General features: G+C 44.1%; 1 protein-coding gene across 18 annotated transcripts in view; it reads left to right on the forward strand.

The window, feature by feature from the left end:
* Positions 1 to 26,217, forward strand: part of mtss1lb (MTSS I-BAR domain containing 2b) — a 131,470-nt gene that overhangs the window by 23,422 nt on the left and 81,831 nt on the right. For all 18 annotated transcript variants that reach the window (XM_078400597.1, XM_078400598.1, XM_078400601.1 and 15 more), the window contains exons 2-3: positions 11,381 to 11,442; positions 12,530 to 12,603. In XM_078400597.1, the coding sequence (XP_078256723.1) occupies positions 11,381 to 11,442; positions 12,530 to 12,603 (136 nt within the window). The remainder of the gene's footprint in view (positions 1 to 11,380; positions 11,443 to 12,529; positions 12,604 to 26,217) is intronic.

Raw genomic sequence — 26,217 nt, forward strand, 5'->3', positions numbered from 1 at the left:
CCAGAGGGCCTGCTCCCCCACATTGATTTTAATCACAAAGCATGGCTAATTTGGTCTTTGATGTTGCTTCAGAAGGAAGTTGGAACCAAGTATTTAAAATCATGAAAGGCATAGAAAGGGTAGATAGTCGCAACCTTTTGCCCTTGGTGGAAATGTCAACGGCTTGAGGGCATAGGTTTACGGTGAGTGGGACAAAGTTTAAAGGAGATGTGCGAGGCAAGTATTTTTACACGGAGAATCTTTGGTGCCTGGAATGTGCTTCCAGAGGTGATGATGAATGCAAATACAAAAGTGGTGTCTAAGAGACTTTTAGTTGTGCACATGGATATGGAGCGAATGGAGGGGTATGAATCGTGTGCAGGCAGTGGAGAATAATTTAACTTGACATCATGTTTGGCACTGACATTGTGGGCCAAAGGGCCTGTCCCTGTGCTGTACTGTTTTATGTAATATCTTTCAGACACCCTGCTTCTCCACTTGTAAGTCCCTGCATTGTTGTATCTCCCAAGTGCCCTTGCTGTCAGATGTGATAAAGGTCAATAAGTCAAGAAACCTTCACCTAATGTGTACCCACACTATCCAACCAACAGAATGTAATATTACCTGTTACTTGTGTAGTTAAGGGAATCGAAGAGTAGACAATAGACAATAGACAATAGGTGCAGGAGTAGGCCATTCAGCCCTTCGAGCCAGCACCGCCATTCAATGCGATCATGGCTGATCACTATCAATCAGTACCCCGTTCCTGGAGCATGTGTGTAGGAAAGTGGTGCTGCTGTACAAATTCGGTCATGATCTTGCTGAAAGGTGGAGTAGAAATGAGGGCTGAGTGGCCTCATATATGTGAATTCAGATGGAAAGAAAAGTGCAATTACTGACACATGAGTCGCAGCATTATCACTCTGATTATGTGGAGCAAAAGGACTATCACCAGGAGTACAGTTACAACACTGGCTGCTACACAACTGAGCGGAAAATTGCCCACGTTTGTCCTGATCACAAAAGGCAGGTCTAATCCAGTTCAGATAATTACAGCCCAATCAGCTTGCTTTCAATCATTAGAGTGAAGGAATGTTTTGACAACACTGCTGTCAACCAGCTCCTACTCATCCATATGCTGCTTAGTGATGCCCAGTTTGAGATTTACTGGGCCAGTCATCTCCTGGCCTCATCACAACTTTGTTACAAGCATGAACCCAGAGAGGTGAAGGGTGTACATGATGGATAAATTGGCTATGTGGTTGATAGTGAGGAAGAAAGCTTTGAATTGTAGGAAGATAAAGATAGTCAGGTTTGTTGGGCAGAGAAATGACAGACAAATGGCAGAGAGAGAGAGATGGAGTTGTACAGCACAGAAACAGACCCTTCACCCCACCATGTCCATGCCAGCCATTGGTCCCATTTTCAACTTTTTTCAACATTGGTCACATTTACCCCCGTTTAGCCTGTTGCTTATTGTGCCTTGACGATTTGAAGTGCTTGTCCAGATGCTGCTTAAATGTTGTGAAGTTTCTGCCTCCACCTCCACAGCTGTGCATTCCAGAATTCAACCAATCTATGTAGGTAAAAGAATCCCCCCTCAGATCCCCTCTAAACCTCCTACCTCTCTTGTTACCTTTCTCTCTATTTGTTTTGGACACCCCCATAATGGGAGAAACATTCTTACCACCGAACCTACCTATACCCCTCATAATTTGAACATCTCTATTAGGTCACCACTCAGCCTCCTCCACTCCAGGGAAAACAAAACCATCCTATCCAGTCTTTTGTTATAATTTTAATGCTCCACTCCATACAACATCCTGGTGAATCTCCTCCGTATCCTCTCCAATACAGCTGCAATCCTCATTTAGTGTTGCGACCAGAACTGGAAAAAAAGCTGGAGGTGACGAATTTGGGGAGTATACAGTAAATTAGCGGATACTGCATGGTGAAAGGTATGGACCAAAGGCTGGAAACTGGGACTCGTGTAGATAGGCATCTCAGCTGGCTGAGTCGGGCCAAAGGGCTTGTTTTTGTGCTGTACAACTCAGTGACCACCAACCCACACGTCTTTGGGATGTGGGAGGAAATCGAAGCACTAGGAGAAACCCACATGGCCACAGCGAGAACATGCAGACTCCTCGGACAGCACCCAAGATGAAGATTGTATCTGGGTCTCTGGCAATGTGTTCTAGACACAGCTTTACAGGAAAGATAGGATTATCCTCCATCGGGAAACGTAGAGGAGATCACCTGGACTGAAAAATTCTAGTAAAGAGGAGAGATTGGATGGGCTGGGACTGTTTATCTTGGATCAGAGGAGAGTAAGATAAGGCTTAAATGAGGTGTATAAAATTATGAGGTGGCCAGACAGTGTAATAAAAGGGCTATTTTTCCATAGCAGTGAAATAAAACAGGAGAGATGAGAAGAAGGATTAGAGGTGAGACAATGAAAATACTTACACCCAGAAGGTGATAGTGGTCTGGAACCCACCCCATGTTTAAACAGCACTTCAAGAGCTGTGACCTACAGGTCTTTGCATTCATTGCTGGAAGCTTGCATTGGGTTGTGACCAGCATGGATACAATGTGCTAAATGCCATTTTGTATGATTCCACAAAGTCGTGCACCATCATATGTTGCTGTTCCTATATGATGTCTTGGTCTAAATCCTGATACTCCCTAACATCACTGTCAGAGTCACAGTCGTCTTCACATAGCCACAGTCTTTCCTCCTGGGAGGAGATGTCTAAAAATAGAGGGCATAAAAACGATCATAAAAACTCAAAATACATGAAGCATTAAATTAAAGTGACGAGTGGAAAGGGTTGGGGATGTACAAGATTGGGGAGGGGGGAGGGAGAGTCAGTCTCGGTCTACCCCACGAAAGTTATATAGTTTGATAGCCACAGGGAAGAAGGATCTCTGGCATTCTGTCCTGCATCTTGATGGAACCAGTCTGTTGCTGAAGGTACTTCTCAGGTTGACCAGTGTGTCATGGAGGGGGTGAACTGTATTGTTCAGGATGCTCCGCAGTTTGAGGAGCATCCTCCCCTCCAAGACCACCTCCCGTGAATCCAACTCCGCCCCAAGGACGAAGCCAGCTTTCCTGATGAGTTTGTTGATCCTATTGGCATCTGTTGTCTTCGCCCTGCTGCCCCAGCACACGGCAGCGAAGAAGGTGGCACTGGCTACCACCGATTGGTAGAACATCTGCAGCATCTTACTGCCGGCTCTGTCCCTTCTTGTACAGGGCATCAGCGATCCTGGACCAGTGCAGTTTACTATCCAGATACACTCCAAAGTATTTGTACTCCTTGGTAAACTGCACATCCACGCCATTGATGGAGACAGGGGACAGGGGTGTTCCTCTTCTCCTAAAGTTCACCATTAACGCCTTAGTGGGACTAGTTCAGTTTGAAACTTGGTCGGCATGGATGGTTTGAGCCAAAGGGCCAGTTTCCATGCTGTATAGCTCTGTGACTCTACAACTTTTACCAGAAGGACTACAGCCATTCAGTAAGGTAGTTGACACCCCTCGGGGATGAGCAATAAAGCTGGTCATGCCCACGTCCAACAAATGTACAGACGAAAATCAGGTGAGTCATATCTCGAATTGGGGTATCTAAATATCTGCCAGAATTATGCCGTGCAAAAGGATTGTAACTGGATTATGTGGTATTGTGGTGTAGTTAATACAATGGTAACTACAAAAAGCACTTTGACATGCAGTTTATATTTTGGAGATTCTGCCCTTCCAAGTGAGAACTTATTCTGGCTCTAATTATTTAGAGCTCCAGTATAGATGGACAACTAGCTTGGTACTTTTCACCAAGTACTCTGTAAGGGATTTCATTTGCTGACAAGGTTCTCTCTTAGTGTGAACCTTGCCAGCTCTGCCACAGTTTGGGCTGGGGATTTGCAGGTGTGCAGGGTTTCCCCACTGGTGCTTCTAATGAATCTGATAAACCTTTTGTGATGGTGAAAATCAATTGTATGTTTGTTAAGTTCACATCCACAAACAGACTCTCGCGTTACAAGAACTATTGTATAGAACCTGAGATGCTGAGGAGGGAGTTAAGCTTGTAACCCAATCTCGGGATTTGTGCCGTGTTTTAAACTATTACTACTCAGTATTTGTGACTGGCGGGACCGTCGGAATTGCTTGATCTCGAGCTCTCCTGTTGTGACCTCGTGTCTGGGTTGTTACCTGATCCCCCTTAGGGGATAAAAGTTAAGAGATTACGACTTGCTCTTGGGCCCAAACCATGCAAGATTTCAGCTCCCGCTGACTGGCCGATGACCCTGCTTCAAAGAGTGAGCTTTAGGAGTGACCAGAATGGTGCCTTGCTATGATGCATCCTTCGGTTAAAATAGCATGCTAACACACAGTGCGCAGCACAGTGGCTCAGCTGGTGGAGCAACTGCCTTATAGCTCCAGTGACCCGGGTTTGATCCTGACCTCAGATGCCAACGGTGTGGAGTTTACACATTTTCCCAGTGATTGTGTGGGTTTCCTCCCATATCATAAAGATGTGTGGGTTGATAAATTAATTTGCCACTGTAAATTGCCTTTAGTATGTCGATGAGTGGTGGAATGTGGGAGAGAGATGGAGATGTGGGAGAATAAATGGGAACAGTGTCAATGGGTACTTGATGGTTGGTCCAACTCATTGGGACTTAATCTGATTCTACACTGCACAGACTCATGGAAATCGATGGCTTGACACCAGAGACCACTGTTGTGTGATGTATACTGGCATCGAAACATAATGAGTTTTAATCTAGAAAAGAAGCAGTTTATGGGGAGGGACAGGGGCTATGGAGCGGGGTGAAGTTCGGACAGTAAACTGTCTTAATGCGTGGCCAGTAAATGGAAATTGTGCAGAGGGATGTCCAAAAATAAAGATTTCCATTTACACAGTGCATTTTGCAACCAATGGGCTCGATGATTTTTCCACTGAGTCATTGCTGAAATAAGGCAACCATTCGCTAGCACTGAGACACCATAAAGATGTTGGTTTAAGAGGATCCCCAACTAGTGAACAATCAGAAAAAGGCCCTTTGAACATAATTTATAGTTCTTCTGTTGTGCAGAGACAAAGTTCAAAGTCTAAACATGTTAACATTTTGTGATCTGTGCCCCTTTCATTTGAATAATATTAATCCAGACTTCAGGATATTAAGGGTTGGCTACAAGTTGGCTCCCAGCGCAGTCCTCCTGTACTGACTCTGTCAGTTTCTGGCCCGGTCCCCCAGCGCTAATTCTGTCCTTTCCTCATCCAGTCCCACTGTACTGACTGTCCGTTCCTGGCCTGATCCTGTTGATCCAATCTGCATGTCATTGTTCCCAATTCCTGTGGTAGTTATTCCACAGTTGAGCTCCCTTGACTGACAACTTAGTTAAAGTGCAGTGACAGTTGCTTGGTAACTGAGCCACAGTGGAGTGGGGAGAAAGCGCCTATGAAGGTCTTTGTATTGGAGGTGTTGACAGAACACGAAGTGAAGTTGTTGCTGTATCAGGATAAGAGCTCAAAAGAGGAAACATATTCCCATACTTATTGTTAGAGCAGTTTACAATTGCTGAACATGGAGAACGGCTGTGCTTTGTGTTTAACTCCCTCTCACCTGCTGCATAACCGGATGGAAAACCAATGATGTTCAGTCTCTGGATTACAGAGACACCATTTCCTGCCCAGTTCATTTAGTCAGACAGAAATGAGAATCCATCAGTATTTTACAAGGCGCACTGCCTTGCAGACTGAAGTATTTGATCCCAAATTAAATACTTCCTCTATTTTCTTGTGTGGGGGTAGCTGACTGGGGGCTACACTATGGTTCTAGTTGCTAATCTAGAGTGTCTCCACCTTAATGGAAAAAGCATAACCAACTATCCCTTTTTACTTCTCCCAACTTTCTCCCACATTAGCAACACATTGAGCATGCAATGAAAACAATTCTGCTTTATCTTTCTTTAAAACTGCCTCCCCTGCCTCCATACACCCCCTTCAATTCCCACTTCCTGCTCTTTATGTATCAATCTAATGTTAGAAACTTGACGAAAACTTACTCATCAGTGTTCCTATTCTCAATGCCTAACACAAAGGAGATAAAGAGACTAGAAAAGACAAATAAGAAACCATTTGCGAGGTTGATACCAGAACGATGAGAATAAACCGAGTGAGAATCTTGCGCAACTTCTTTATCCCCTGAAAAGAAAGGCCAAATCTTCACTTGATCACCTTTAAAGTAACAAAGTAGACAGATATATCTGAGGACACTGTGGGAAGTTAGAGAGAAAATTGCAGGTGCCCTGGCTGAGATTTATGAGTCCTCATTAAATACGGGTGAAGTGCTGGAAGACTAGAGTGTGGCAAGTGATGAGCCTGAGGTATTCCAGCTGCAGCTCCAGTTCCCTATCACTATCTTTAAGGAGCTGCACCTGGATGCACCTCCTGCAGATGTAGTCCTTGGGGACACTGGCTGTCTTCCTGAGTTCCCACATCCCACTGGTCGAGCACTCCACTGCACTAGTTTCCATTCCACCTACACCAAGACCAAGTTGCACTTTGATATAAACTGAAAGTGACAGACCAAACCATAACCAGGAATCACAGTCGCTGAAGCCTTTTGAGCCAAGGCCTCATTGGCCAACTCTTATCTCACTGTGGCCACTTCACTTAGACCTACTTTCCTTTTATTGCCCAATTAGCAAACCTGTGAGACTTGCCTTTCTAACTTGCTCCTGAACTAGCATGGCAATCCCGGCAGCTGAGATGAACGGCCAGTAATTCTATTTTTAAGTGCAACACAAATAAGGTACATTGATGCAACCTTTAGAGTAGGTGACTCACAACTTGATTCTGACCTCCTGCCCTGTCAGAATGGAGTTTAAACATTCTTTCTGTGACTGCATTAGTTGCACCCCCTCACCCCGGCCTCTCTCCTGCCCCGCGCCTCCACCTCCCACCCATACCTCTTCCCCCCCCCCCCCCCAAGTCCCATTCTCTCCCTCCCTCAACTACCGGCCTCATCCCCTCCTGCCCTGGCCTCTCTCTCTATCTGAAGCTGTATAAAGCCTGGACATTTTCCACAATGAACAATTCATTTCACTGAATCCGGACAGTGGCTTTCAGTTGCTTTGACAGTTTGAGGAACTGTTTGCCAATCCTTCAGTCTATTGAATCCATATAACTGTGCTGTGTGCAAGTCTATCTATTAGGAATCGTGCTGTTTGTAGTGTGTGATGAAAGGCTTCGTTATACAGTCCCAGCTGCAGCCTGGCACAGCTCTCAACACTGCCCTTCTCAGAGGCTCCTTGTATCTTTCACTTGGCCTTCTCTTCCACTCTCCGGTCCTTCGCACATGTACTGCCAGGTTTTTAAAATTCCCTTATCTTCCTTTCTCTTCTTTTAAACCGATGCAGGACTTTCTGCCATCTACTATCACATTAATGCTGGTTTTAGAATCATAAAGAATGAAATGTTGATCATCAATCATCTATTTGTTGATGAACAATTGATGGTCATGTTGACCATCAATCGCCCATATCACCCATTTACACTAATTTTGCATCGATCTCATCTTCTATTTTCCCCACAGCCCCATCAACTCTTGGGCTAGCTTGTGCTCCAATTAAAATTCCTGAACTGCTGCTCTATTTAACTGAGGGAGTGGTGCACCAACAGAATTGTCATCACGTGGATGAAACCTTTACTTTATGTCAGAGATGTGTATAAGATCCCACTACACTGTTTTGAAGAACAGCATTTCCGTGTAGGTATTGGATTATTTTTATCACGAGTACTGAGAGCACTGAAAAACTTTGGGTTTGATTGTTAACCAGGATAATCATCCATATATGAATACAATCAAACCAATGGTAAGATTTTTAAAGTCCATTATAAAGGATGAGGTTACGAAGTACTTAGAAGTTCATGATAAAATAGGCCAAAGTCAGCATGGCTTTGTGAAGGGGAGGTCTTGCTTGACAAATTTGCTGGAATTCTTTGAAGAAGTAAATAGCAGGACAGACAAAGGAGTGTCAGTCGATGCTGTTTACTTAGATTTTCAGAAAGCCTTTGATAAGGTGCCACACGTTCGGCTGCATAGGAAGATGAGAGCCCATGGTATCAAAGGGCAGATAGTAGAAGGATAGCAGGTTGGCTGGATGGTAGAAGAGAGTGGTAATAAAGGGTTTTTTTTCTGGTTGGCTGCCAGTGACTTGAGTTCCACAAGAGTCGGTGCTTGGGCCGCTACTCTTCATGTTGTATATTAATGATTTGGGCGAGGGGATTGAAAGCTTTGTAGAAAAGTTTGTAGATGATACGAAAATAGGTGGAGGGGTAGGTAGTGCAGAGAAAGCAGGGACTCCGCAGAAGGACTTGGACAGGTTAGGAGAGTAGGCAGAGAAGTGGCAGATGGAATATGGTGTAGCAAAGTGTGGAGTCATGCATTTTAGTAGTAGGAATAAAGATGTGGACTATTTTCTCAATGGGGTGAGAATCCAGAAATCTGAGGTGCAAGGGGACTTGGGAGTGCTGATGCAAGATTCCGAAAAAGTTAATCTGCAAGTCGAATCGAAGTAAAGAAAGCAAACTCAATGCCAGCATTTATTTCAAGAAGGCTTGTATACAAAAACAGGGATGTACTGGTGATGCTCTGTAAGGTGCTGGTAAGACTGCATTTCGAATATTGTGAACAATTTTGGGCACCATATCTGAGGAAGGATGTGCTGGTTCTGAAGAGGGTCTAGAGAAGGTTTACAAGAATGATCCCAGGAATGAGTAGGTTAACCTATGATGAGCGTTTGTCGGCACTGGGACTGTATTCTTTGGAGTTTAGAAGAATGAGGGGGGACCTCAATGAAACATATGGAATAGTGAAAGGCTTGGATAGAGTGGATGTGGAGAGGATGTTTCCATTAGTGGGAGAGTCTAGAACTAGAGGTCATAGCTTCAGAATTAAAGGACGTTCTTTTAGGAAGGTGATGAGGAGAAATTTCTTTAGTCAGAGGGTGGTGAATCTGTGGATTTCTTTGCCACAGAAGGCTGTAGAGGCCAAGGCAGTGGATATTTTTTAAGGCAGAGATAGATAGATTAATTAGTACAGGTGTCAGAGGTTATGGGGAGAAGGCAGGAGAATGGGGTTAGGAGGAAGAGATAGATCAGCCATGATTGAAATGCGGAGTAGACTTGATGGGCCGAATGGCATAATTCTACTCCTTTTCCTTAAGTCATGACCGTAATACAACAAATGGTGCAAAAAGATAAATGAAACAGTGGTGAATATAGTGTTATAGTTGCAGAGAAAATATAGTTGAAAGAAATCCAAGGGCCGCTCACAAGTGCACAAGTTATAAGAGTAGAATTAGGCCATTCAGCCCATCAAGTCTACTCCACCAGTCAATCATGGCTGATCTCTGCCTCTTAATCCCATATTCCTGCCTTCCCCCAATAACCCTTGACACCGGTTCTAATCCTCCCCGTTGGATTGCAACCTTGTTGTGGTCGGGGAGCTTGTGTGTCTCAGTGACCCCTAGAGCTATGCAGCAGGAGATTCGTTTCCCATGCTGGACAGGTCGAAGGGTAGAGAAGAGACGAAGAGTGATCCACTGGTCCTCCAGGTTGGGGGTTGAGAACAGGGCTAACAACCCCACCTCGTAAAATGAATATGTTACGGAAACAACTGAAGGAATCAACACTACTGATGAGGACCTTCGTTGTTGCCCTACATGCCAGGAGGCATAATAGGCAGTAAGTAAGTAAGTACCGGTTCTAATCAAGAATTTGTCTATCTCTGGCGTAAAAATATCCACTCAAGGTGGAGTGGGAAATCAGGAATACATCCTTAGCTTTATAAGAGGATCATTCATGAATCTGGGAACAGTGGGGAAGAACATTTTCAAATCTGGTGGTACGTGCTTTCAAGGTTTTGCTTGTTCTGTCTGACGGGAGAAGTGAAATGAGAGAATGACATATGTATGAGTGATGCTTGAGTATGCTGGCCACCAGGCAGTTGGAAGTGTAAATGAAGTTGATTGGGTGGGGAATGGGGAGAAGACAGGATTGCGTGTATTGGGCTGCTTCCACAACTCTATAATTTCTTGTGATCTTGGGCAGGGCACTTGCCATACCAAGCTGTGATGCATCCAGATAGGATGCTTTCTATGGTGCGTCTATATAAATTGGTATGAGGCGTTTGAGACATGCCAAACATCCCTAGTCTTCTGAGGAACTAGAGACATTGGTGTGCTTTCGTGGCAATAGTGTCAATGTGATTGGACCAGGGCAAACTGTTGGTGATATTCACACCCTGGAACATGAAGCTCTCTACACTCTCGACTTTAGCACCATTGATGTAGCTTGGTGTGTGTACTCTATCCCACCTTCTGAAGTAGGTGACTAGTTCCTTGGTTTTGCTAACATTGAGGGAGAGCTTGTGTTCTTAATGCTATACCAGAATGCTAATTATCTCCTCCTTATTGTTCAAAATCGGTGGTGTCATTTGCAAATTTGTAAATGGGGTTTCAGCAAAATTTGGCTGCACAGGTATGAGTGTATAGGGAGTATAGTAAGTGGCCTGAAAATGCAGCCGTGTGTGTGTATATGTATGACTATGGGGGTCAGTGTCTTAAATATCAGAGTTGTGTCAGGCTGCTACTACTGATCTTTGTCACTTTGCTGTGTAGTAGAGAGGCTGCCCTGACTCTATTCTTAGAGAGAAGAGTCTTCAGGCCATAAGAGCAGGCAATGGGATTTTCCTGCATTGTGGGTATCCCTAGAGTGTTAGCATTATGGCCTCACATGGACCTTGTTGGTATCTTCTGCACAGGGCATCAGGCGATTACCCTGAAGGATCCCGTGCCTCATTGCACACAGTTTCATTTGTGGCATCCCATGTCACCCTCACCATCTTGGTTTCTCTGTGCGTGCCTCTCATACAATGTGTGTGTGTGTGCATGTGTTTCTGTCTGTGTCTCTTGCTGTGTGTGTGTGTGTGTGTGTGTCTCATGCTCTGTTTGTGTGTGTGTGTTTGTCTCTCTCGCCCTCTGTGTGCGTATCTCTCTTGCACTCTTTGTGTTTCTCTCGCTGTCGGTCTCCATGTGCATATCTCATTTCTCTGTGCCTGTCTCCGTTGTGCTCTGTGTGTGCATGCATTTGTGTTTACGCTTCTCACCGTGTATCCTTACTTTGTTGTGCGTTTCCCTCATTCTGTGCTTGTCTCTGCCTCTCTGCCTCTGAATCTGTGTGTGCTTGCTCTCTCACTCCCTGTCTTTGTGTGTATGTGTGTCACTCTTTTGCACCCCCTTGCTATACATGTTTTTCTTCTAAAGCATTTAATTAAAGGATAATATTTTCTGATAGCAATCTGTAATTATGCCCTTTGCTTCCTATAGGGATCATACCCAATTTGGGAGGACTTCAATGCCAAGGCAGCCAAACTCCACTCTCAGCTCAGGTAAGGTGAACTTGAACTTGAGTGTTACCTGAGAGCCCAATATGTCAAATAACTGTGGGGAAGAAGTAAACCATAGTGTCGAATCTGCCTTTTCTGAGGCTCCTTCCACTTAAAACACAATTTGCCCAACTGGATCAGTGTCCTTTCATTACCATCAAAGAATTCTTTCACTTTCTCAGAAATGGAGTTTTTACCAGGGACTATCACCTTCTGGTCATGTAATCATCCAGTCAACAGTGAAGCTAGAGCAACTTTTCAGTTTAGTTTTACAGTTACTAAATAATCCATTACACTCTCCTGTGTATCACAAAACCCATGGTCTTAAGAGCTCCATGAGCTCTCATTGCTGTTACTTTATTAGAGTTCCGTTGGCTGGTTTTCCACATAAATATGACTTAAATGCAACTTCCAACATGAGGCTTTACCACTGGAACTATAGACTCCATTAGAATTTTACAGATCACGCTCAGCACATCAGCCAAGCACTCTATGCTGGTGTTTGTACATGCAAGTATCCTGATATCTCTTGTTTTTTCCATGCCTGCTTTCCCAAAAGACTATTAAATGATTTCTGCCTCGTTTACTATACTTTACAGCAAGTTCCAATTCGCCTTGTTCTCTGGGTAAAGCATTTTTGTTTAAACACTCTGTTGTACATGTTCGAGCCTTCCTTGCAAATTGTCCTGGCAGTTTAATGTTTCAATCCACGAGCTTTCAATGATTTCTGTGAACATAGCGTGTGAATCTAGGCTCTTCCACAACTATCTCCCGACAGCATCCCTGTGATCTAATTTGAGTGATGTCCAATGGAAGGCCAACTTTGGGAGTTTGGTTGAGAAGACTAAGTTTGCAGAGCCAAGTTTCAGAAGACAAAATTTGACTTGCAGAGGTCAAAGTCACTATCTGACCCCTGTTACCCATGATGTTACCAACCATCCAGAGTCCCGAGTTCAATTCCCACTACAATATAAATTTAGTTAATCTGGATTTTTAATCAAATGAGTTCTGGTTTAATTAAAGAAATGAGTACATTATAAATCAAAGTGTATTGTTTTTTACACCCTGCTGCCCTGTTCCTTTGTTACAGGACCACTGTGCTGGCAGCAGCTGCCTTCTTGGATGCATTTCAAAAAGTGGCAGACATGGCAACAAACACACGAGGTAAGGACCATTTGGGTCACATAAACGATTGGGGATGTCTCATCCAGGAAAAGACACCGTAACTTAATTTAGGAAATTGTTGTTCTTACTGGAGAAAAATTATTCATGCACCTGTATTAGTGATCAGTCTCTGAATAATTTGCAGACTGAGGGCTTCCCTGTGTTAATGATGGTGCCTAAGAATGAATGCAGCCTGGCATGTAAATGAAGGCTTTGCATGGTTTATGTGGAGTGATGGATTACTGGGAGTGAATTGTTAAGATTAATCCAGGGATTGAGAGGTTTCGATACCTGAAGAGAACACGCGGATCATGCTGAACATAAATGGAGATGAAAAGGCTGAGATTATTTCATATGGAACATATTAATCCTGTGTAGCGTTACTCTTGGTGGAATGTGCCCCACTTAGGAAAGTATTACTAAATACTTTCATCAAAAAATGCTGTTCTTTCATGGTAGCAACAGTGGGTATAACTGTCATCACAGAAAGTTGTGTGTGATAACAATCTTTAGTAAAGCAGGGTTTCCAAGCAGTATGTTGCTGAGAGTTCAATGTGTTGCTCTGTGATAAACTTGCTCTCAAACCCACAATAAAGACAGTGAGATAACTTAACATATGACACAAAGTAGACATAAAATGCTGGAGTAATTCAGTGGGACAGACAGCATCTCTGGAGAGAAGGAATGGGTGACGTTTCAGGGGACATGTCAGGGGACATCAGTCTGAAGAAGGGTCTCGACCCATTCTTTCTCCAGAGATGCTGCCTGTCCCGCTGAGTTACTCCGGCACTTTGTGTCTACCTTCGATTTAAACCAGCATCTGCAGTTCTATCCTACATATATGACACAAAGTGCTGGAGTAACAGTGGGTCAGGCAGCTGTCTGATGCTGCCTGACCCGCTGAGTTACTCCAGCAATTTGTGAGATTTTTATTGTAAATCAGCATTTGCATTTCTTATTTCTCCAGTGATATGACTTACCTTGGCTGTTCTGTTGATTAGTGCTGTTCCTGCCTATTGGGGGAAACAAATATAAAGTTATCGATTTGTGCCAACCTTGTATCTCTCCTCTTGGTGGTAGGGTGGTGGGGGGGAAGGGAAGAGTGGACAGAATGACGGGAGAAAGAGGAGGAGTCGGCAGTGGAGGGGGGGGGAAGCAAACAAAGTGAAGTGTGTGTTAAAATGAGAGTTTACTGTATTCATACTGTTGGGTTGTAAGCCACACAAGCAGAATGTGAGGTGCTGTTTTTTCGACTGAAAGGTCGGATCTACTCCTAGCCTCTAGTCCCATTTCTCCTTTTTTCCCCTCCCATCCTACCCTCTGTCCCCTTCCAATCATATTCTTCCCTTCGGCTTTACATTTCACTCCTTTCCTTATCTGACACCCTTTTGTCTCCTTTAAACCTCTAGTCTTGGTCACTAGCTCGATCCATCTATGAATCACCACTCCTCACCAGTATGGATCTGTCACTTGAAGGAATGAATAAGTTTGAATGAATGAATGAATACATTTATTGGCCAAGTATGCATATACAAGGAATGTGCCTTGGTGCTCCGCTCACAAATGACAACACAAACATACAGTTAACAATTAAGAATAAAGCATGACCACATGAAAACAATAAGGATACAACATAACGGTCTAAACATTTGGGCGAAAATAAATCGGAGCAAAAACGAGACTACAGACTTTGGTTATTGAGTAGAACTATCACTCGTGGGAAAAAAAGCTGTTTTTATGTCTGGCTGTGGCTGCTTTGACAGTCCGGAGTCGCCTTCCAGAGGGAAGTGCTTCAAAGAGTTTGTGGCCAGGGTGAGAGGGGTCAGAGATGATCTTGCCCACTCGCTTCCTGGCCCTTGCAGTGTACAGTTTGTAAATGGGGGGAAGGTTGCAGCCAACAACCTTCTCAGCTGTGGGAACGATCCGTTGCAGCCTCCGGATGTCGTACTTGGTGGCTAAGCCAAACCAGACCATGATGGAGAAGGTGAGGACAGACTCAATGATAGCAGTATAGAATTGGACCATCATTGCCTGTGGCAGATTGTGTTTCTTCAGTTGCCGCAGGAAGTACATCCTCTGTTGGGCCTTTTTGACTGTGGAGTTGATGGTGCCCCCCCTTTTAAGGTCCCTGGAGATGATGGTTCCAAGGAACTTAAATGACTCCACAGATATGACTATGGTGTTGTTGATGGTGAGTGGGGGAGGGGAGGGGGATCTCTTCGAATGTCTTGCTAGGCTTTGCTCCACCCTGCCTCCTTTTTCCAGTTTTCTCCCCGCTACTCCCGTCAATCTGAAGAAGGGTCCCAACCCAAAACATCATCTGTCCATTCCTTCCACAGAGTATATCTTACCCGCTGAGTTCTTCCAGCACTTTGAGTTCTGCTTAACATTGCAGGATCTGCAGTTTCTTGTGTCTCCAGAGCGCATAATACACAGTTACAGCTACTTAGTGAGTGCATTTTTATTAAAATGTGTATGGTTGCAAGATTGGGAATTCATCTGTGGCATATGACTGATCTGTTCTAGAGTCTGATATCAGTAGGGAAGAAGCTGTTCCTGAATGTGTGATGGGAGAGGAAGAAGCGAAGGTGCGAGTGGTCCTTGATTAGGTTGGCTGTTTTCCCAAGGCAGCATGAAGTGTGGATGGAGTCATTGCGATTGACTGGGCTGCATTCACAATCTCCGTAATTTCTTGTGCTCTTGGGCAGAACAGTTGCCAAACTGAGCTGTGGGTAGGATGCTTTCTCCTGTGTATGTGTAGAAATTCATAAGAATCACTGGATACATGCAGAATTTCCTTAGCCTTCTGAGGAAGTGTAGGTGTTAGTGTGCTTTTTTGAGGTAGATTTTATGGAGTATCCTAGGGTAAGCATTTCAGAGCTTGATGTGTCAGCAACTAAAGGTATAATCACCATGTGCAAGAATTGGAAAATAGGGATCACACCTTTATTGATTCCTTTATTGTACATGGTCAGTTGTAGACCTGGAGTAGGTTAGAGCTGTAGGTGAAGAGATGGAGGACTCGCAAAAATGAACGAGAAGTGAAATGTCAGCATAAGTCGATGAGCACACACGGTGTGGAGAGTGTGAACTGAGAGATGGGCAGTAGAGTAGAAGGGAGTGTGGGCTTATAGTTTGTACATAACCTCCAATAGGCTGCTATTGGAGTTTCTGTGGAATTGTAGGTGTTCCCTTACTGAGAAGGGCATGAGACAGTGTGGAAATTACTCAGATTCCACCATGGACAATAGGTCACTACTCGGAGGAGAGGCAAATAGAACATAGAACATAGAACAGTACAGCACAAGAACAGGCCCTTCAGGCCACAATGTCTGTGCCAGACCTGAAGCTGACCATCTCTTATCCACCTGTCCATAATCCATATCCCTCCATTCGCTGCATACACATATCCCTATCTAAAAGTATCAAATGCAACTGTCGTATCAGCCTCCACCACCAACCCCAGCAGCGCTTTCCAGGTACTCGCCACCCTCTGTGTAAATAAAAATAATTGTATACTTTTATCAGGTCCTGCAACCTCCGGCGTTCGAGAGAAAAGAATCCAAGTTTATCCAACCTCCATGTAGCTAATACCCCCTAATCCTGGCATAATTCTGGTAAACCTCCTCTGCACACTTTCCAAAGCCTCCACATCCTTCCTGTAATGGAGTGACCAAAACTGCACACAATACTCCAAATGCGGCCTAACCAAAGTCTTTTAAATCTGCATCATGACTTCCTGATTCTTATACTCAATGCCCCGACCCAATGAAAGCAAGCATACCATATGCCTTCTTTACCACTCTATCTACCTGTGTCTCCACTTTCAGGGATTTAGGGACTTGGATTCCAAGGTCCCTTTGTACATTAATGCTGTTGAGGGTCATGCCATTCATCGTATATTTTCCCCTAATATTTGACCTCCCAAACCATAACACCTCACACTTGCAAGTAATGGGTGTTCTCCACTTGTAGAGGAGGGGTGACCTGTGAGATTGCAGATGCCATAGGATTATGAGGGAGTGTTGACCAGATTGTTTCCGCTAGTCAGTTGCATGTTAATTATGAAATGATGTGCAAGGATCACACAACATCATTGGTAGAGAAGAGTGAGAATTTGAAATCTGCCACGATCTGCTGCCAAAGCAGAATCCCTATGATTTTATCTAAAATGAGTTGCTCGTTGAAATAGAATTGTGAGTAGGCAGAAAAGTGGTATTAGTCTCGGGACAAAAGTTCAACTGCACCTTTCCTGATCTCATTGCATCCCAAAACATTTCAGAACTGGTGAGGCACTGCAAAATCCTACATCTAACAGCACAACACAGGAATACATGGTCATTTATTTCATTATGTTGATGGAGGAAAATAAATTGTCCAGGGTAGTAGGGAATAATTCCCTTGCACTAGAATAGTGCTGTGGAATTTTGTACTTTCACGTAAAGGAGAAGCATAGTTCACATTAAGTGTAGAAAGGAACTGCAGATGTTGGCAGTACCACATATGGGCACAATGTCGGGACCCGAAACGTCACCCATCCTTTTTCTCCAGAGATGCTGCCTGACCCACTGAGTTACTCCAGTACTTTGTGTCTGGCTCCCATTATGATGTTTTATCTGAAGAACAGCGTGCTCCCCAATGTTTGCTCTTTCGGCATGGCACTAGAGAACAAACTCTAAATCTCCCAAGTGGGCTACTAACCCACAACCTTCAGACTCTTAAATGAGAGCCACTGAATGGCACAATAGCGCACTGGTAAAGTGGTGCCAGAGACCTGGGTGCTATCCATGTGAAGCTTGCATGTTTTCCCATGAGTGTTTCCTCTGGGTGCTCCATTTTCGTACCACATCTCAAAGGAATGCGGATTGGTAGGTTGTTTGGTCACTGAAAATTGCACCGAGTATATAATTGAGTGTTAGAATCTGGGGGTGGTTGATGATGAGAATATGTCCCCATGACTAAGGCTACAAACACCAGCACAAGCTGAGTGACACAACAAGCCAGATTCAGCAGTTTCTCCATCTCTGATGGAAATCTCTGCCACTTTTATCTCCAGTCACTAATTTTCCACATATTTGGCCTTTGCAGGGGTGGGTCCCATCTGATGCCGGATGTTTGATTATTGTTGCAGTGTTTACACTGTGAAAAGCCCAAAACTAACAGTCTGTGGGAAAGTAGGTCAAACTGCTTTGAAAGGCAACTGCACCAAGCTTCTGTTGTTCTCTCGATACACATATAAATCGGGCATTTATTGCATGACTTTCTATAATTGCCTCGAGATGTGTGTCAGCCAACATGTCACGCCAAGGTTTACAGTGGGCTTATTCCCTTTAGTATGGAAGACTGAAGGAAGATCTGATGAAAGGAGCTGTTCAGATCAATAAAGAGAAATTCTTTTTGTGTGTTCAAATTGAGAACAAGGTTATCTGAACATGAAATTTCTCAATGCGAGAGAGGGTGAAGAAAGGAGGAGGAGGAGGAGGGAGAGAGAGAAAATATGAATGCTTGTCTTAGAAGCATTCTTGGGGAAATTTGTCCACATACTCCAAACAGTGACCATTGTTGGTAATTCCCATAACTAGATTTGCTGGACTGGGACCACTCCCCTTTTGAGTCTCTTACTCCAACATCCAGATGGAAGCCATATATATCATATCATATCATATCATATCATATCATATCATATCATATCATATATATACAGCCGGAAACAGGCCTTTTCGGCCCACCAAGTCCGTGCCGCCCAGCGATCCCCGTGCATTAACACTATCCTACACCCACTAGGGACAATTTTTACATTTACCCAGCCAATTAACCTACATACCTGTACGTCTTTGGAGTGTGGGAGGAAACCGAAGATCTCGGAGAAAACCCACGCCGGTCACGGGGAGGACGTACAAACTCCTTACAGTGCAGCACCCGTAGTCAGGATCGAACCTGAGTCTCCGGCGCTGCATTCGCTGTAAAGCAGCAACTCTACCGCTGCGCTACCGTGCCGCCCTACCACCGACCTACCACCTTCTCCTCCCACAAGGTATCAGGGCGAATTAGCCAACTGGATTCAAAATTGGCATGGTGGAAGGAATCAGTGGATGGTAGTGGAGGAACATTATTCAGCTTGGAGGCTAGTGACCAGTGTTGTGCTACAGGGATCAGTGCTAGGTCCACTGTTGTTCATCGTCTACAATAACGATTTGGATGATGACAATGCAGTTTGAAGCCATTACCTGATTAGTTCCAGGCCTTGCTATTTCTCTGCATCTCTGTAATTTTTTTTTTCAATGTCTGTCTTATTTTGGTGCTGGACTAATGCAGATGTTTAGTACAACTCAATCATAATTCACCGCATCAAGAAAGTGCACTTGTCATCCTGGGATTTGGCCAGTGCCTGTTACTAATCCACTAGCCAGTGGAAGCAGTTTCTCCTGATTTATTCCACAAAAACCCATCGGAATTGTGAGCAGCTCTATTTTGTTCTCCTCAGTGTCTCTGCTGTAAGACAAGTAATTCTATGTTGTTAACCCTCTCCTGTCAGACATGACCCACCTCTGGCATGTTTCCAGTAAATATGTGCAGCCATGCCATCCTTCTTTATGTCATGACAAAGAAGGGACAGAATATTCCAGCTGAAATCAGAGTATCGTTTTTAAAAGCTCATCATAACTCACTTGCTCTGCACGGGACCAAATGAGGACGGTAATCTATTCATCCCAATTTTGCATGGTTCTCTGTCATTTCAACAACCATCCGAGGTGTGTGACTTCCTCTAACCCGGCCCTTGTGCACATATTGAATTTATTTTATTGTTGTTGATCCTGCCTGGGTTTAAAGTTCCAGAACACCCTCTCCCAACATTTCCAGTGTTCTCTACTTCTGTTACAATGATGTTTAGAACATGGTAGACTAGGCTTGTTTTCATATGAGTGTACAAAGTTGAAGGGGGAGGAGAGGGGTTATGCAGAGGGAGAGACCTGTAAGTGATGCACAGTTACAAGATGCACAGATAAGGTAGACAACAGTAAAGGTTTCCCAATTGCTGAGGCATCTCTAACCAGCGAGCAAGGAGTAAAAGGTTGCAAGCATTGATACGGAATGTTTTCACCGAGAAGATGGTTGGAATTTGGAACAGACTGCCTAAGTGGAGGTACTCTCCCAACATTTTAAGAAATACCCAGAAAAGCACATGCATCATCAAAGTGTGGAAGATTATGGACCATGCACTGGTAAATGTGATTAATATAGATGGTCACTTGATGGTTGGCATGGGCATGGTGGGCGGAGGGGTCTATTCCCGAACTGTACGACTGTGACACTAACCTTGTACTTTTCCATGGGCCATCTATTCCAGCTTATGTGGCTTTGGTAACACATTGCACAATATATATGCTTTCTAAAACTCTCTGGGATATTTTTTGCAATTATATGGCATTTATAATGTAGTAAGCTGTTGTTGCCCTCTGTGATGGTGACAAATTGTGATATTATTGCTTAATTGTTAACACTGTCAGGTCAATACCATGCCAGTCCCATTCCTTCCCTGGTGTGCGAGTGAACCTTTCTCTCTGGTGTTGCCCTTTACAGGGAATTGCTCATTAACCAGACTCAGTGCTAGCTTCCATTCATTGGAAGGAGCAGGAGAAGTGAAATAAAATGCACACATTATCTTTGCTTTACAGGACTTTGCTTTGATTTGTTGCTTGCGCTTGAATTACATCCATGTGCTGCGATCCAACTTTGATGCTTAATGCTGATCATTAATAAACTACACGTAATCACTTGAAGCGACTCCACAATGGCAACTTGCTGACTGAGATTTTAAACTGATTTCTAACAAATCCTGGAATTAGCAGTCGGATAAAATAAAAGTAGGACATGCTGGAAAAGCTCAGCAGGTAAGGCAGTACCTGGTGAAAAGGAAACTGAGTCAACATTTTGGATCAGAGACTTTTCGTCCGAACACTTTTCTGATCTGAAACGGTGACTCTGTCTTTCTCTCAAGAGATCCTGTCTGACCTCTGATCTTAAATCCAGTCGGCAACAATGGCTGTCGGGTGAACCATGGTACTTACAAACAAAATATGCCTTACATTCATTATCTAACTTAGTATCTTAGGAACATTGAACAATATAGCACGAGAGCAAAGCAAGGCAGCATTGCTGGTGATAATGTGGCCCTCCTTGATGAACAGTGCATTCTATGCACGCTTTGAGCTGAATCCATTATGTCAGACTTGAGTGTGCCTTTTCCCAGGGTCATTTGCAGAAGTTAGGTCCTTCTTGAGGGTGAACCCATGGAAAATAACTGGCCGGATGGAATTCCTGGCCGTGTCCTTAGGATCTGCGCGCACCAACTAACATGCATGTTCACGGACATCTTTAATCTCTCCCTACTCCGTTATATTTCAAGAAGACCATTAGAACCCCAGTGCCAAAAAAAGGAAAATCTTATGGCCGTAATGACTACCGTCCAGTGGTCTTGACATCTACCATCATGAAGTCCTTTGAGAGACTAGTTATGGAACACATTTAATTCAGCCTGCCAAGCAACCTTGATCCACTGCAGTTTGCCTACCACCATTCCATGGCTGATGCCATTTCCCTGGTCCTACACTCATCCTTAGCACACCTGAATAAGAAAGACACCTACGTCAGACTCCTATTCATAGCCTACGGCTCTGCATTCAATACGATTATCCCAACCAGGCTCATCTCCAAGCTCATGGAACTTGGAGTCAGCATTCCCCTCTGCAACTGGATCCTCGACTTCTTGACCAAGAGAGCACAATCATTGAGGATAGGTGACAAATCATCCTCTATGATAATCCTCAACACTGGTGCCCCACAAGGATGTGTTCTCAGCCCCCTTATACACTCATGCCTGTGCAGCCAAATACCAATCCAACTCAATTTACAAATTCGCAGACGACAGCACTAGTGGGACGAATATCAAATTATATGATGAGATGGAGTATAGGAAGAAGATTGAGAACCTCAAACCTGTTGCCAAGATGGTGACATCTCCTTCAATGTCAGCAAGACACTGGAGATTGTGATCGACTTAAGGAAGCGAAACTGCAACCAAACCATGTTGATGGTGCTGAAGTGAAGATGGTTGAAAGCTTCAAGTTCTCAAGAATCAATATCACTGGCAATTTGCCTTGGATCAGCCACATTGAAGCAAATGCGAAGAAAGCACACCAATGCCTCTACTTCCTTTCAAAGCCTTAGGAAATTCAGCTTGACCCCAGCAACCCTCACCAACGTCTACAGATGCTTCACAGCATGGTTTGGGAACCGCTCAATTCAAGACCGCAAGAAATTGCAGCGAGTTGTGGACGAAGTCCAGACCATCATGCAAACCAACCTCCCTTCCATTGACTCTAATTACACTTCACACTGCCTCAGCAAGGCAACCAACATCAAGGACCAGTCTAACCCTAGTCACTCCATCTTCTCCCCTCGCCCATCAGGCAAGAAGTACAGCAGTTTGAAAACGCATTCCTCCAGATTAGAAACATAGAAAAATAGGTGCAGGAGGAGGCCATTCGGCCCTTTGAGACAGCACCGCCATTCAATATGATCATAGCTGATCATCTAAAATCAGTACCCCATTCCTGGTTTTTCCCCCTATTCCTTGATTCCTTTAACCCTAAGAGCTAAATCTAACTCTCTCTCAAAAACATCCAGTGAATTGGCCTCCACTGCCTTCTGTGGCAGAGAATTCCACAGATTCACAACTCTCTGGGTGAAAACGTTTTTTGCTCATTTCAGTCCTAAATAGAAACATAGAAAATAGGTGCAGGAGTAGGCCATTCGGCCCTTCGAGCCTGCACCGCCATGCAATATGATCATGGCTGATCATCCAGCTCAGTAACCTGTACCTGCCTTCTCTCCATATCCCCTGATCCCTTTAGCCACAAGGGCCACATCTAACTCCCTCTTAAATATAGCCAATGAACTGGCCTCAACTACCTTCTGTGGCAGAGATTTCCACAGACTCACCACTCTCTGTGTGAGCCTACCCCTTATTCTTAAACTGCGACCCCTGGTTCTGGACTCCCCCACATCGGGAACATTTTTCCTGCATCTAGCCTGTCCAATCCTTTAAGAATTTCCTATGTTTCTATAAGATCCCCTCTTATCCTTCTAAATTCTAGGGAATACAAGCCCAGTCGACCCATTCATCATATGTTAGTCCCGCCATCCCTGGAATTAACCTGGTGAACCTACACTGCACTCCCTCAAAAGCAATAATGTCCTTCCTCAAATTAGGAGACTAGAACTGCACACAATACTCCAGGTGTGGTCTCACCAGGGCCCTGTACAACTGCAGTAGGACCTCCTTGCTCCTAAACTCAAATCCTCTCGTAATGAAGGCCAACATGCCATTAGCTTTCTTCACTGCCTGCTGTACCTGAATGCTTACTTTCAGTGACTGATGTACAAGGACACCCAGGTCTTGTTGCACCTTTCAGGATTCCGGGGCAGTTGCTTCCCAGCTGTTAACTGGCAACTGAACTGTCCTGTCATCAACGAGAGAGCGGTCCTGGCCTTGTATCTTCCTCACTGGAGACCCTCAAACTATCTTCAATCGTACTTTACAGGAACATATCTTGCATATAATGGGGACTATATGCCCGCTCTGCCAAGACACGCTGGCAAAGGTCACAGCTCTCCGTCCACTCCATCATCTCTTGAAAACCTCTTGAAAAAGTTTATTCAAATGATATCCCCTTGCCATCCCTTCCAGTTAAAGAGCACACACTGCCATTTCATTAATTACATTTTGTACTTTAACCTGTGTACTATGAAATCAATTTTTCATAACGCGGTGTCCAGGACTGTCCTCGCTCTCCCAGTTGTCTATCCAAAGCTTTGCAAACCTGGAGGGTAATTGCTGTCCCTTTGTATTCCAGTCTTATAGACACAAAGACCAGCATTCCATCAACATTTTTGATTATTTCCTGTCACATTTGATTTCACTCACCCATGCATGGATTTGAAAGTGAGATCTGTGCGGCAGCCAGGATTTGAATAACGGAGCATACTCACTGATTCATATGACTGCTGCTCCTTCTGATTCTTGCTCCCACCTACTGCCAGGTTTTCGAATTTCCTGTTTCTAATCTCTGTTACCACTTCAGAAGGTGCTCTCCTTTATCCATTTGTGGTCCCAAGTGAGTGTATCACACTACATTATAAAACACAAGAGTTTTCAGATGATGAAATTGAGTAAAAAAATAAACTGCTGGAGGAGCTTAGCAAGTCAAGTATCATCTGTGAAGCGAACTGGACAAGGGTGGAATAAGGGTCCTGGCCTGAAACATCATCTGTAAATTTCCCTTGTAGACGAATCCTTAATTCTCTGAGTTCCTCTAGCAGTTTGATTTTTACTCATTGTACATTGAAGAGTATTGAAATCTATTTGCCACAGTTTTGCTCTTAATTTTATACAGTTGTTCATTATTTAGAGTGTTCTCTATCTTTGTGTTTTCTCTATTCCATTGCAAATAATGCGTTCACAATACATAGTGGGTAACTACCGGTTAATCTTGCATCACTCCCGTGCTTGCCAATCTGCTTTGGTTATCCGACTAGATTCGGTCTTATCTTTGTCCCCTCCCCTTCCCATCCCTCTCATCTCCATCAACTCCAGAAACATCCCAGATTTCTAATCCTGGCCTCGTCGCCAATTTCAAACGTTTCCGTTACTTGGTGGTCATGTTTTCAGTTGTCAACGTCCTAACGTATGAAATTCCCTTTCTCAACCTTGCTACCTCTCTCATCCTCCCTTCCTTATAAGGTGTACGTTAAACCCAACTCTCTAGACCAAACTTGGGTTACTTACCCTGGTCTTTCCTTGCATTAGTTGTGTCTTGAGTCAAGAGTATTTATTTGTCACATGCACTGGATAAATTCTTGCTGCAAATTTGGTTGGGACTTGGGGCTGGGACTATTGTTGGAGTGCAAAGTTTCCAGGTTCAGGTCTGGCAGCAGAGACCTGGACTGGCATTACTGAAGGAGTGCTGGACCATCAATGATGCACTGTCCAGGTGAGGCATTCATTGAACTTCCTTTGAGTTCTGGGCAGCATTTCAAAAAGCAATAAAGCAGTTATCTTGTCCTCTTGACATTCTTTTGTTTCCCAACTTGGTATTGCTGAAATGCAGCTGCTCTGTTCACCCTTGAACTGCTTTTTTTGGAAGGTTGCTGTATTCCATGGGAGCCAGTTTCTCCACTGAAGCAGCGATTAAACTCCCATTTGTTGTAAGCTCTTTGGCACATGCCATTGTCACAGTTGGAGCTGTATTAGTGCAAGTTTTGTTTATGAAATGCAGAGATGAAGTTATTAGCTGCTCAACACATCACAGGCTTCTTTCTTGGCTGCTGTTTGGGCTGTACTCACAGCCTGAATTTAATGTTTAATAACTAGCTACTGAACTTAGTTCACATTGCCACTGATACATTCTTACCTCTGTCAAACTTCTGTTTTCTCCTCATGACTGATCCATTATATTATATCATCTTCCATGTCTTTTCAGATTGGTAGTACAACTATTGGCGCCAGAGACCTAGGTTCGATCCTGACCACGGGTGCTGTCTGTATGGAGTTTGTACGTTCTCCCCTTGGCAGAGTGGGTTTTCTCCGAGATCTTCGTTTTCCTCCCACACTGTAAAGACATACAGGATTGTAGGTTAATTGGCTTGGTATAAGTGTAAATTGTCCCTCGGGTGTGTAGGATAATGTTACCGTGCGGGGATCGCTGGTCGGTGGGGATTCGGCCGGCCGAAGAACCTGTTTCTGCGCTGTATCTCTAAACTAAACAAATGCGTGCAGTGTTCCATTCCCACCCCCTCCTTGTTTTTCTGAGGTTTCTTCCTGGAATTCAGCAATTCATGTGGCCAGCTTTCCTTGTCATGCTGCCATTTTTCCATGTGGTTCCACGTCATGTATTGAAATCCACTCCTCATGCACAAGTCAGTTGGTTGTCTTCTGTGAACTGTTCATTGAAAACTGTGCCACAACTGCCCCAGCTGTCCTGACCATGTAATTCTTTCCTTTGATATCCACAATCAAGGTGCCAGTATAGTATTGGGACCGTCATCAGTCATCTGAGCACATCTCCACTGACACCATCAACTGACTTTAGACTTCAGTCATCATAGCTACAGCATGGAAACAGGCCCTTTGGCCCACCGAGGCTCAGCGATCACCTTGTACTCTAGCACTATCCTACACACTCCGGACAATTTACAATGTTACCAAAGCCAATTCACCAACAAACTTGTATGTCTATGGGATGTGGGAGTAAACTGGGACACCCAGAGAAAACCCACGCGGTCACAGGAAGAACGTACAAACTCCGTACAGACAGCATCCGTAATCAGGATTGAATTCGTGTCTCAACCACTGCGCTATTGTGCCACCCAACTGCTTGAGTTAATTATTGGAATTATGTAAAATTAGTCTGATGTTCATTTTGCACATTCATTATTCTCTGGACCTACAACAACTGCAATATCTTTTTGTCTTTCTGATAGAATGGGGAAACATTGAAATTAGTGGAAAAGAAAGAAGAGTCATGAGTCATATGCACTAGGACTGGAAAAATG

This window comes from Rhinoraja longicauda, chromosome 6 (genome assembly GCF_053455715.1).
Source record: "Rhinoraja longicauda isolate Sanriku21f chromosome 6, sRhiLon1.1, whole genome shotgun sequence".
Taxonomy (NCBI): domain Eukaryota; kingdom Metazoa; phylum Chordata; class Chondrichthyes; order Rajiformes; family Arhynchobatidae; genus Rhinoraja; species Rhinoraja longicauda.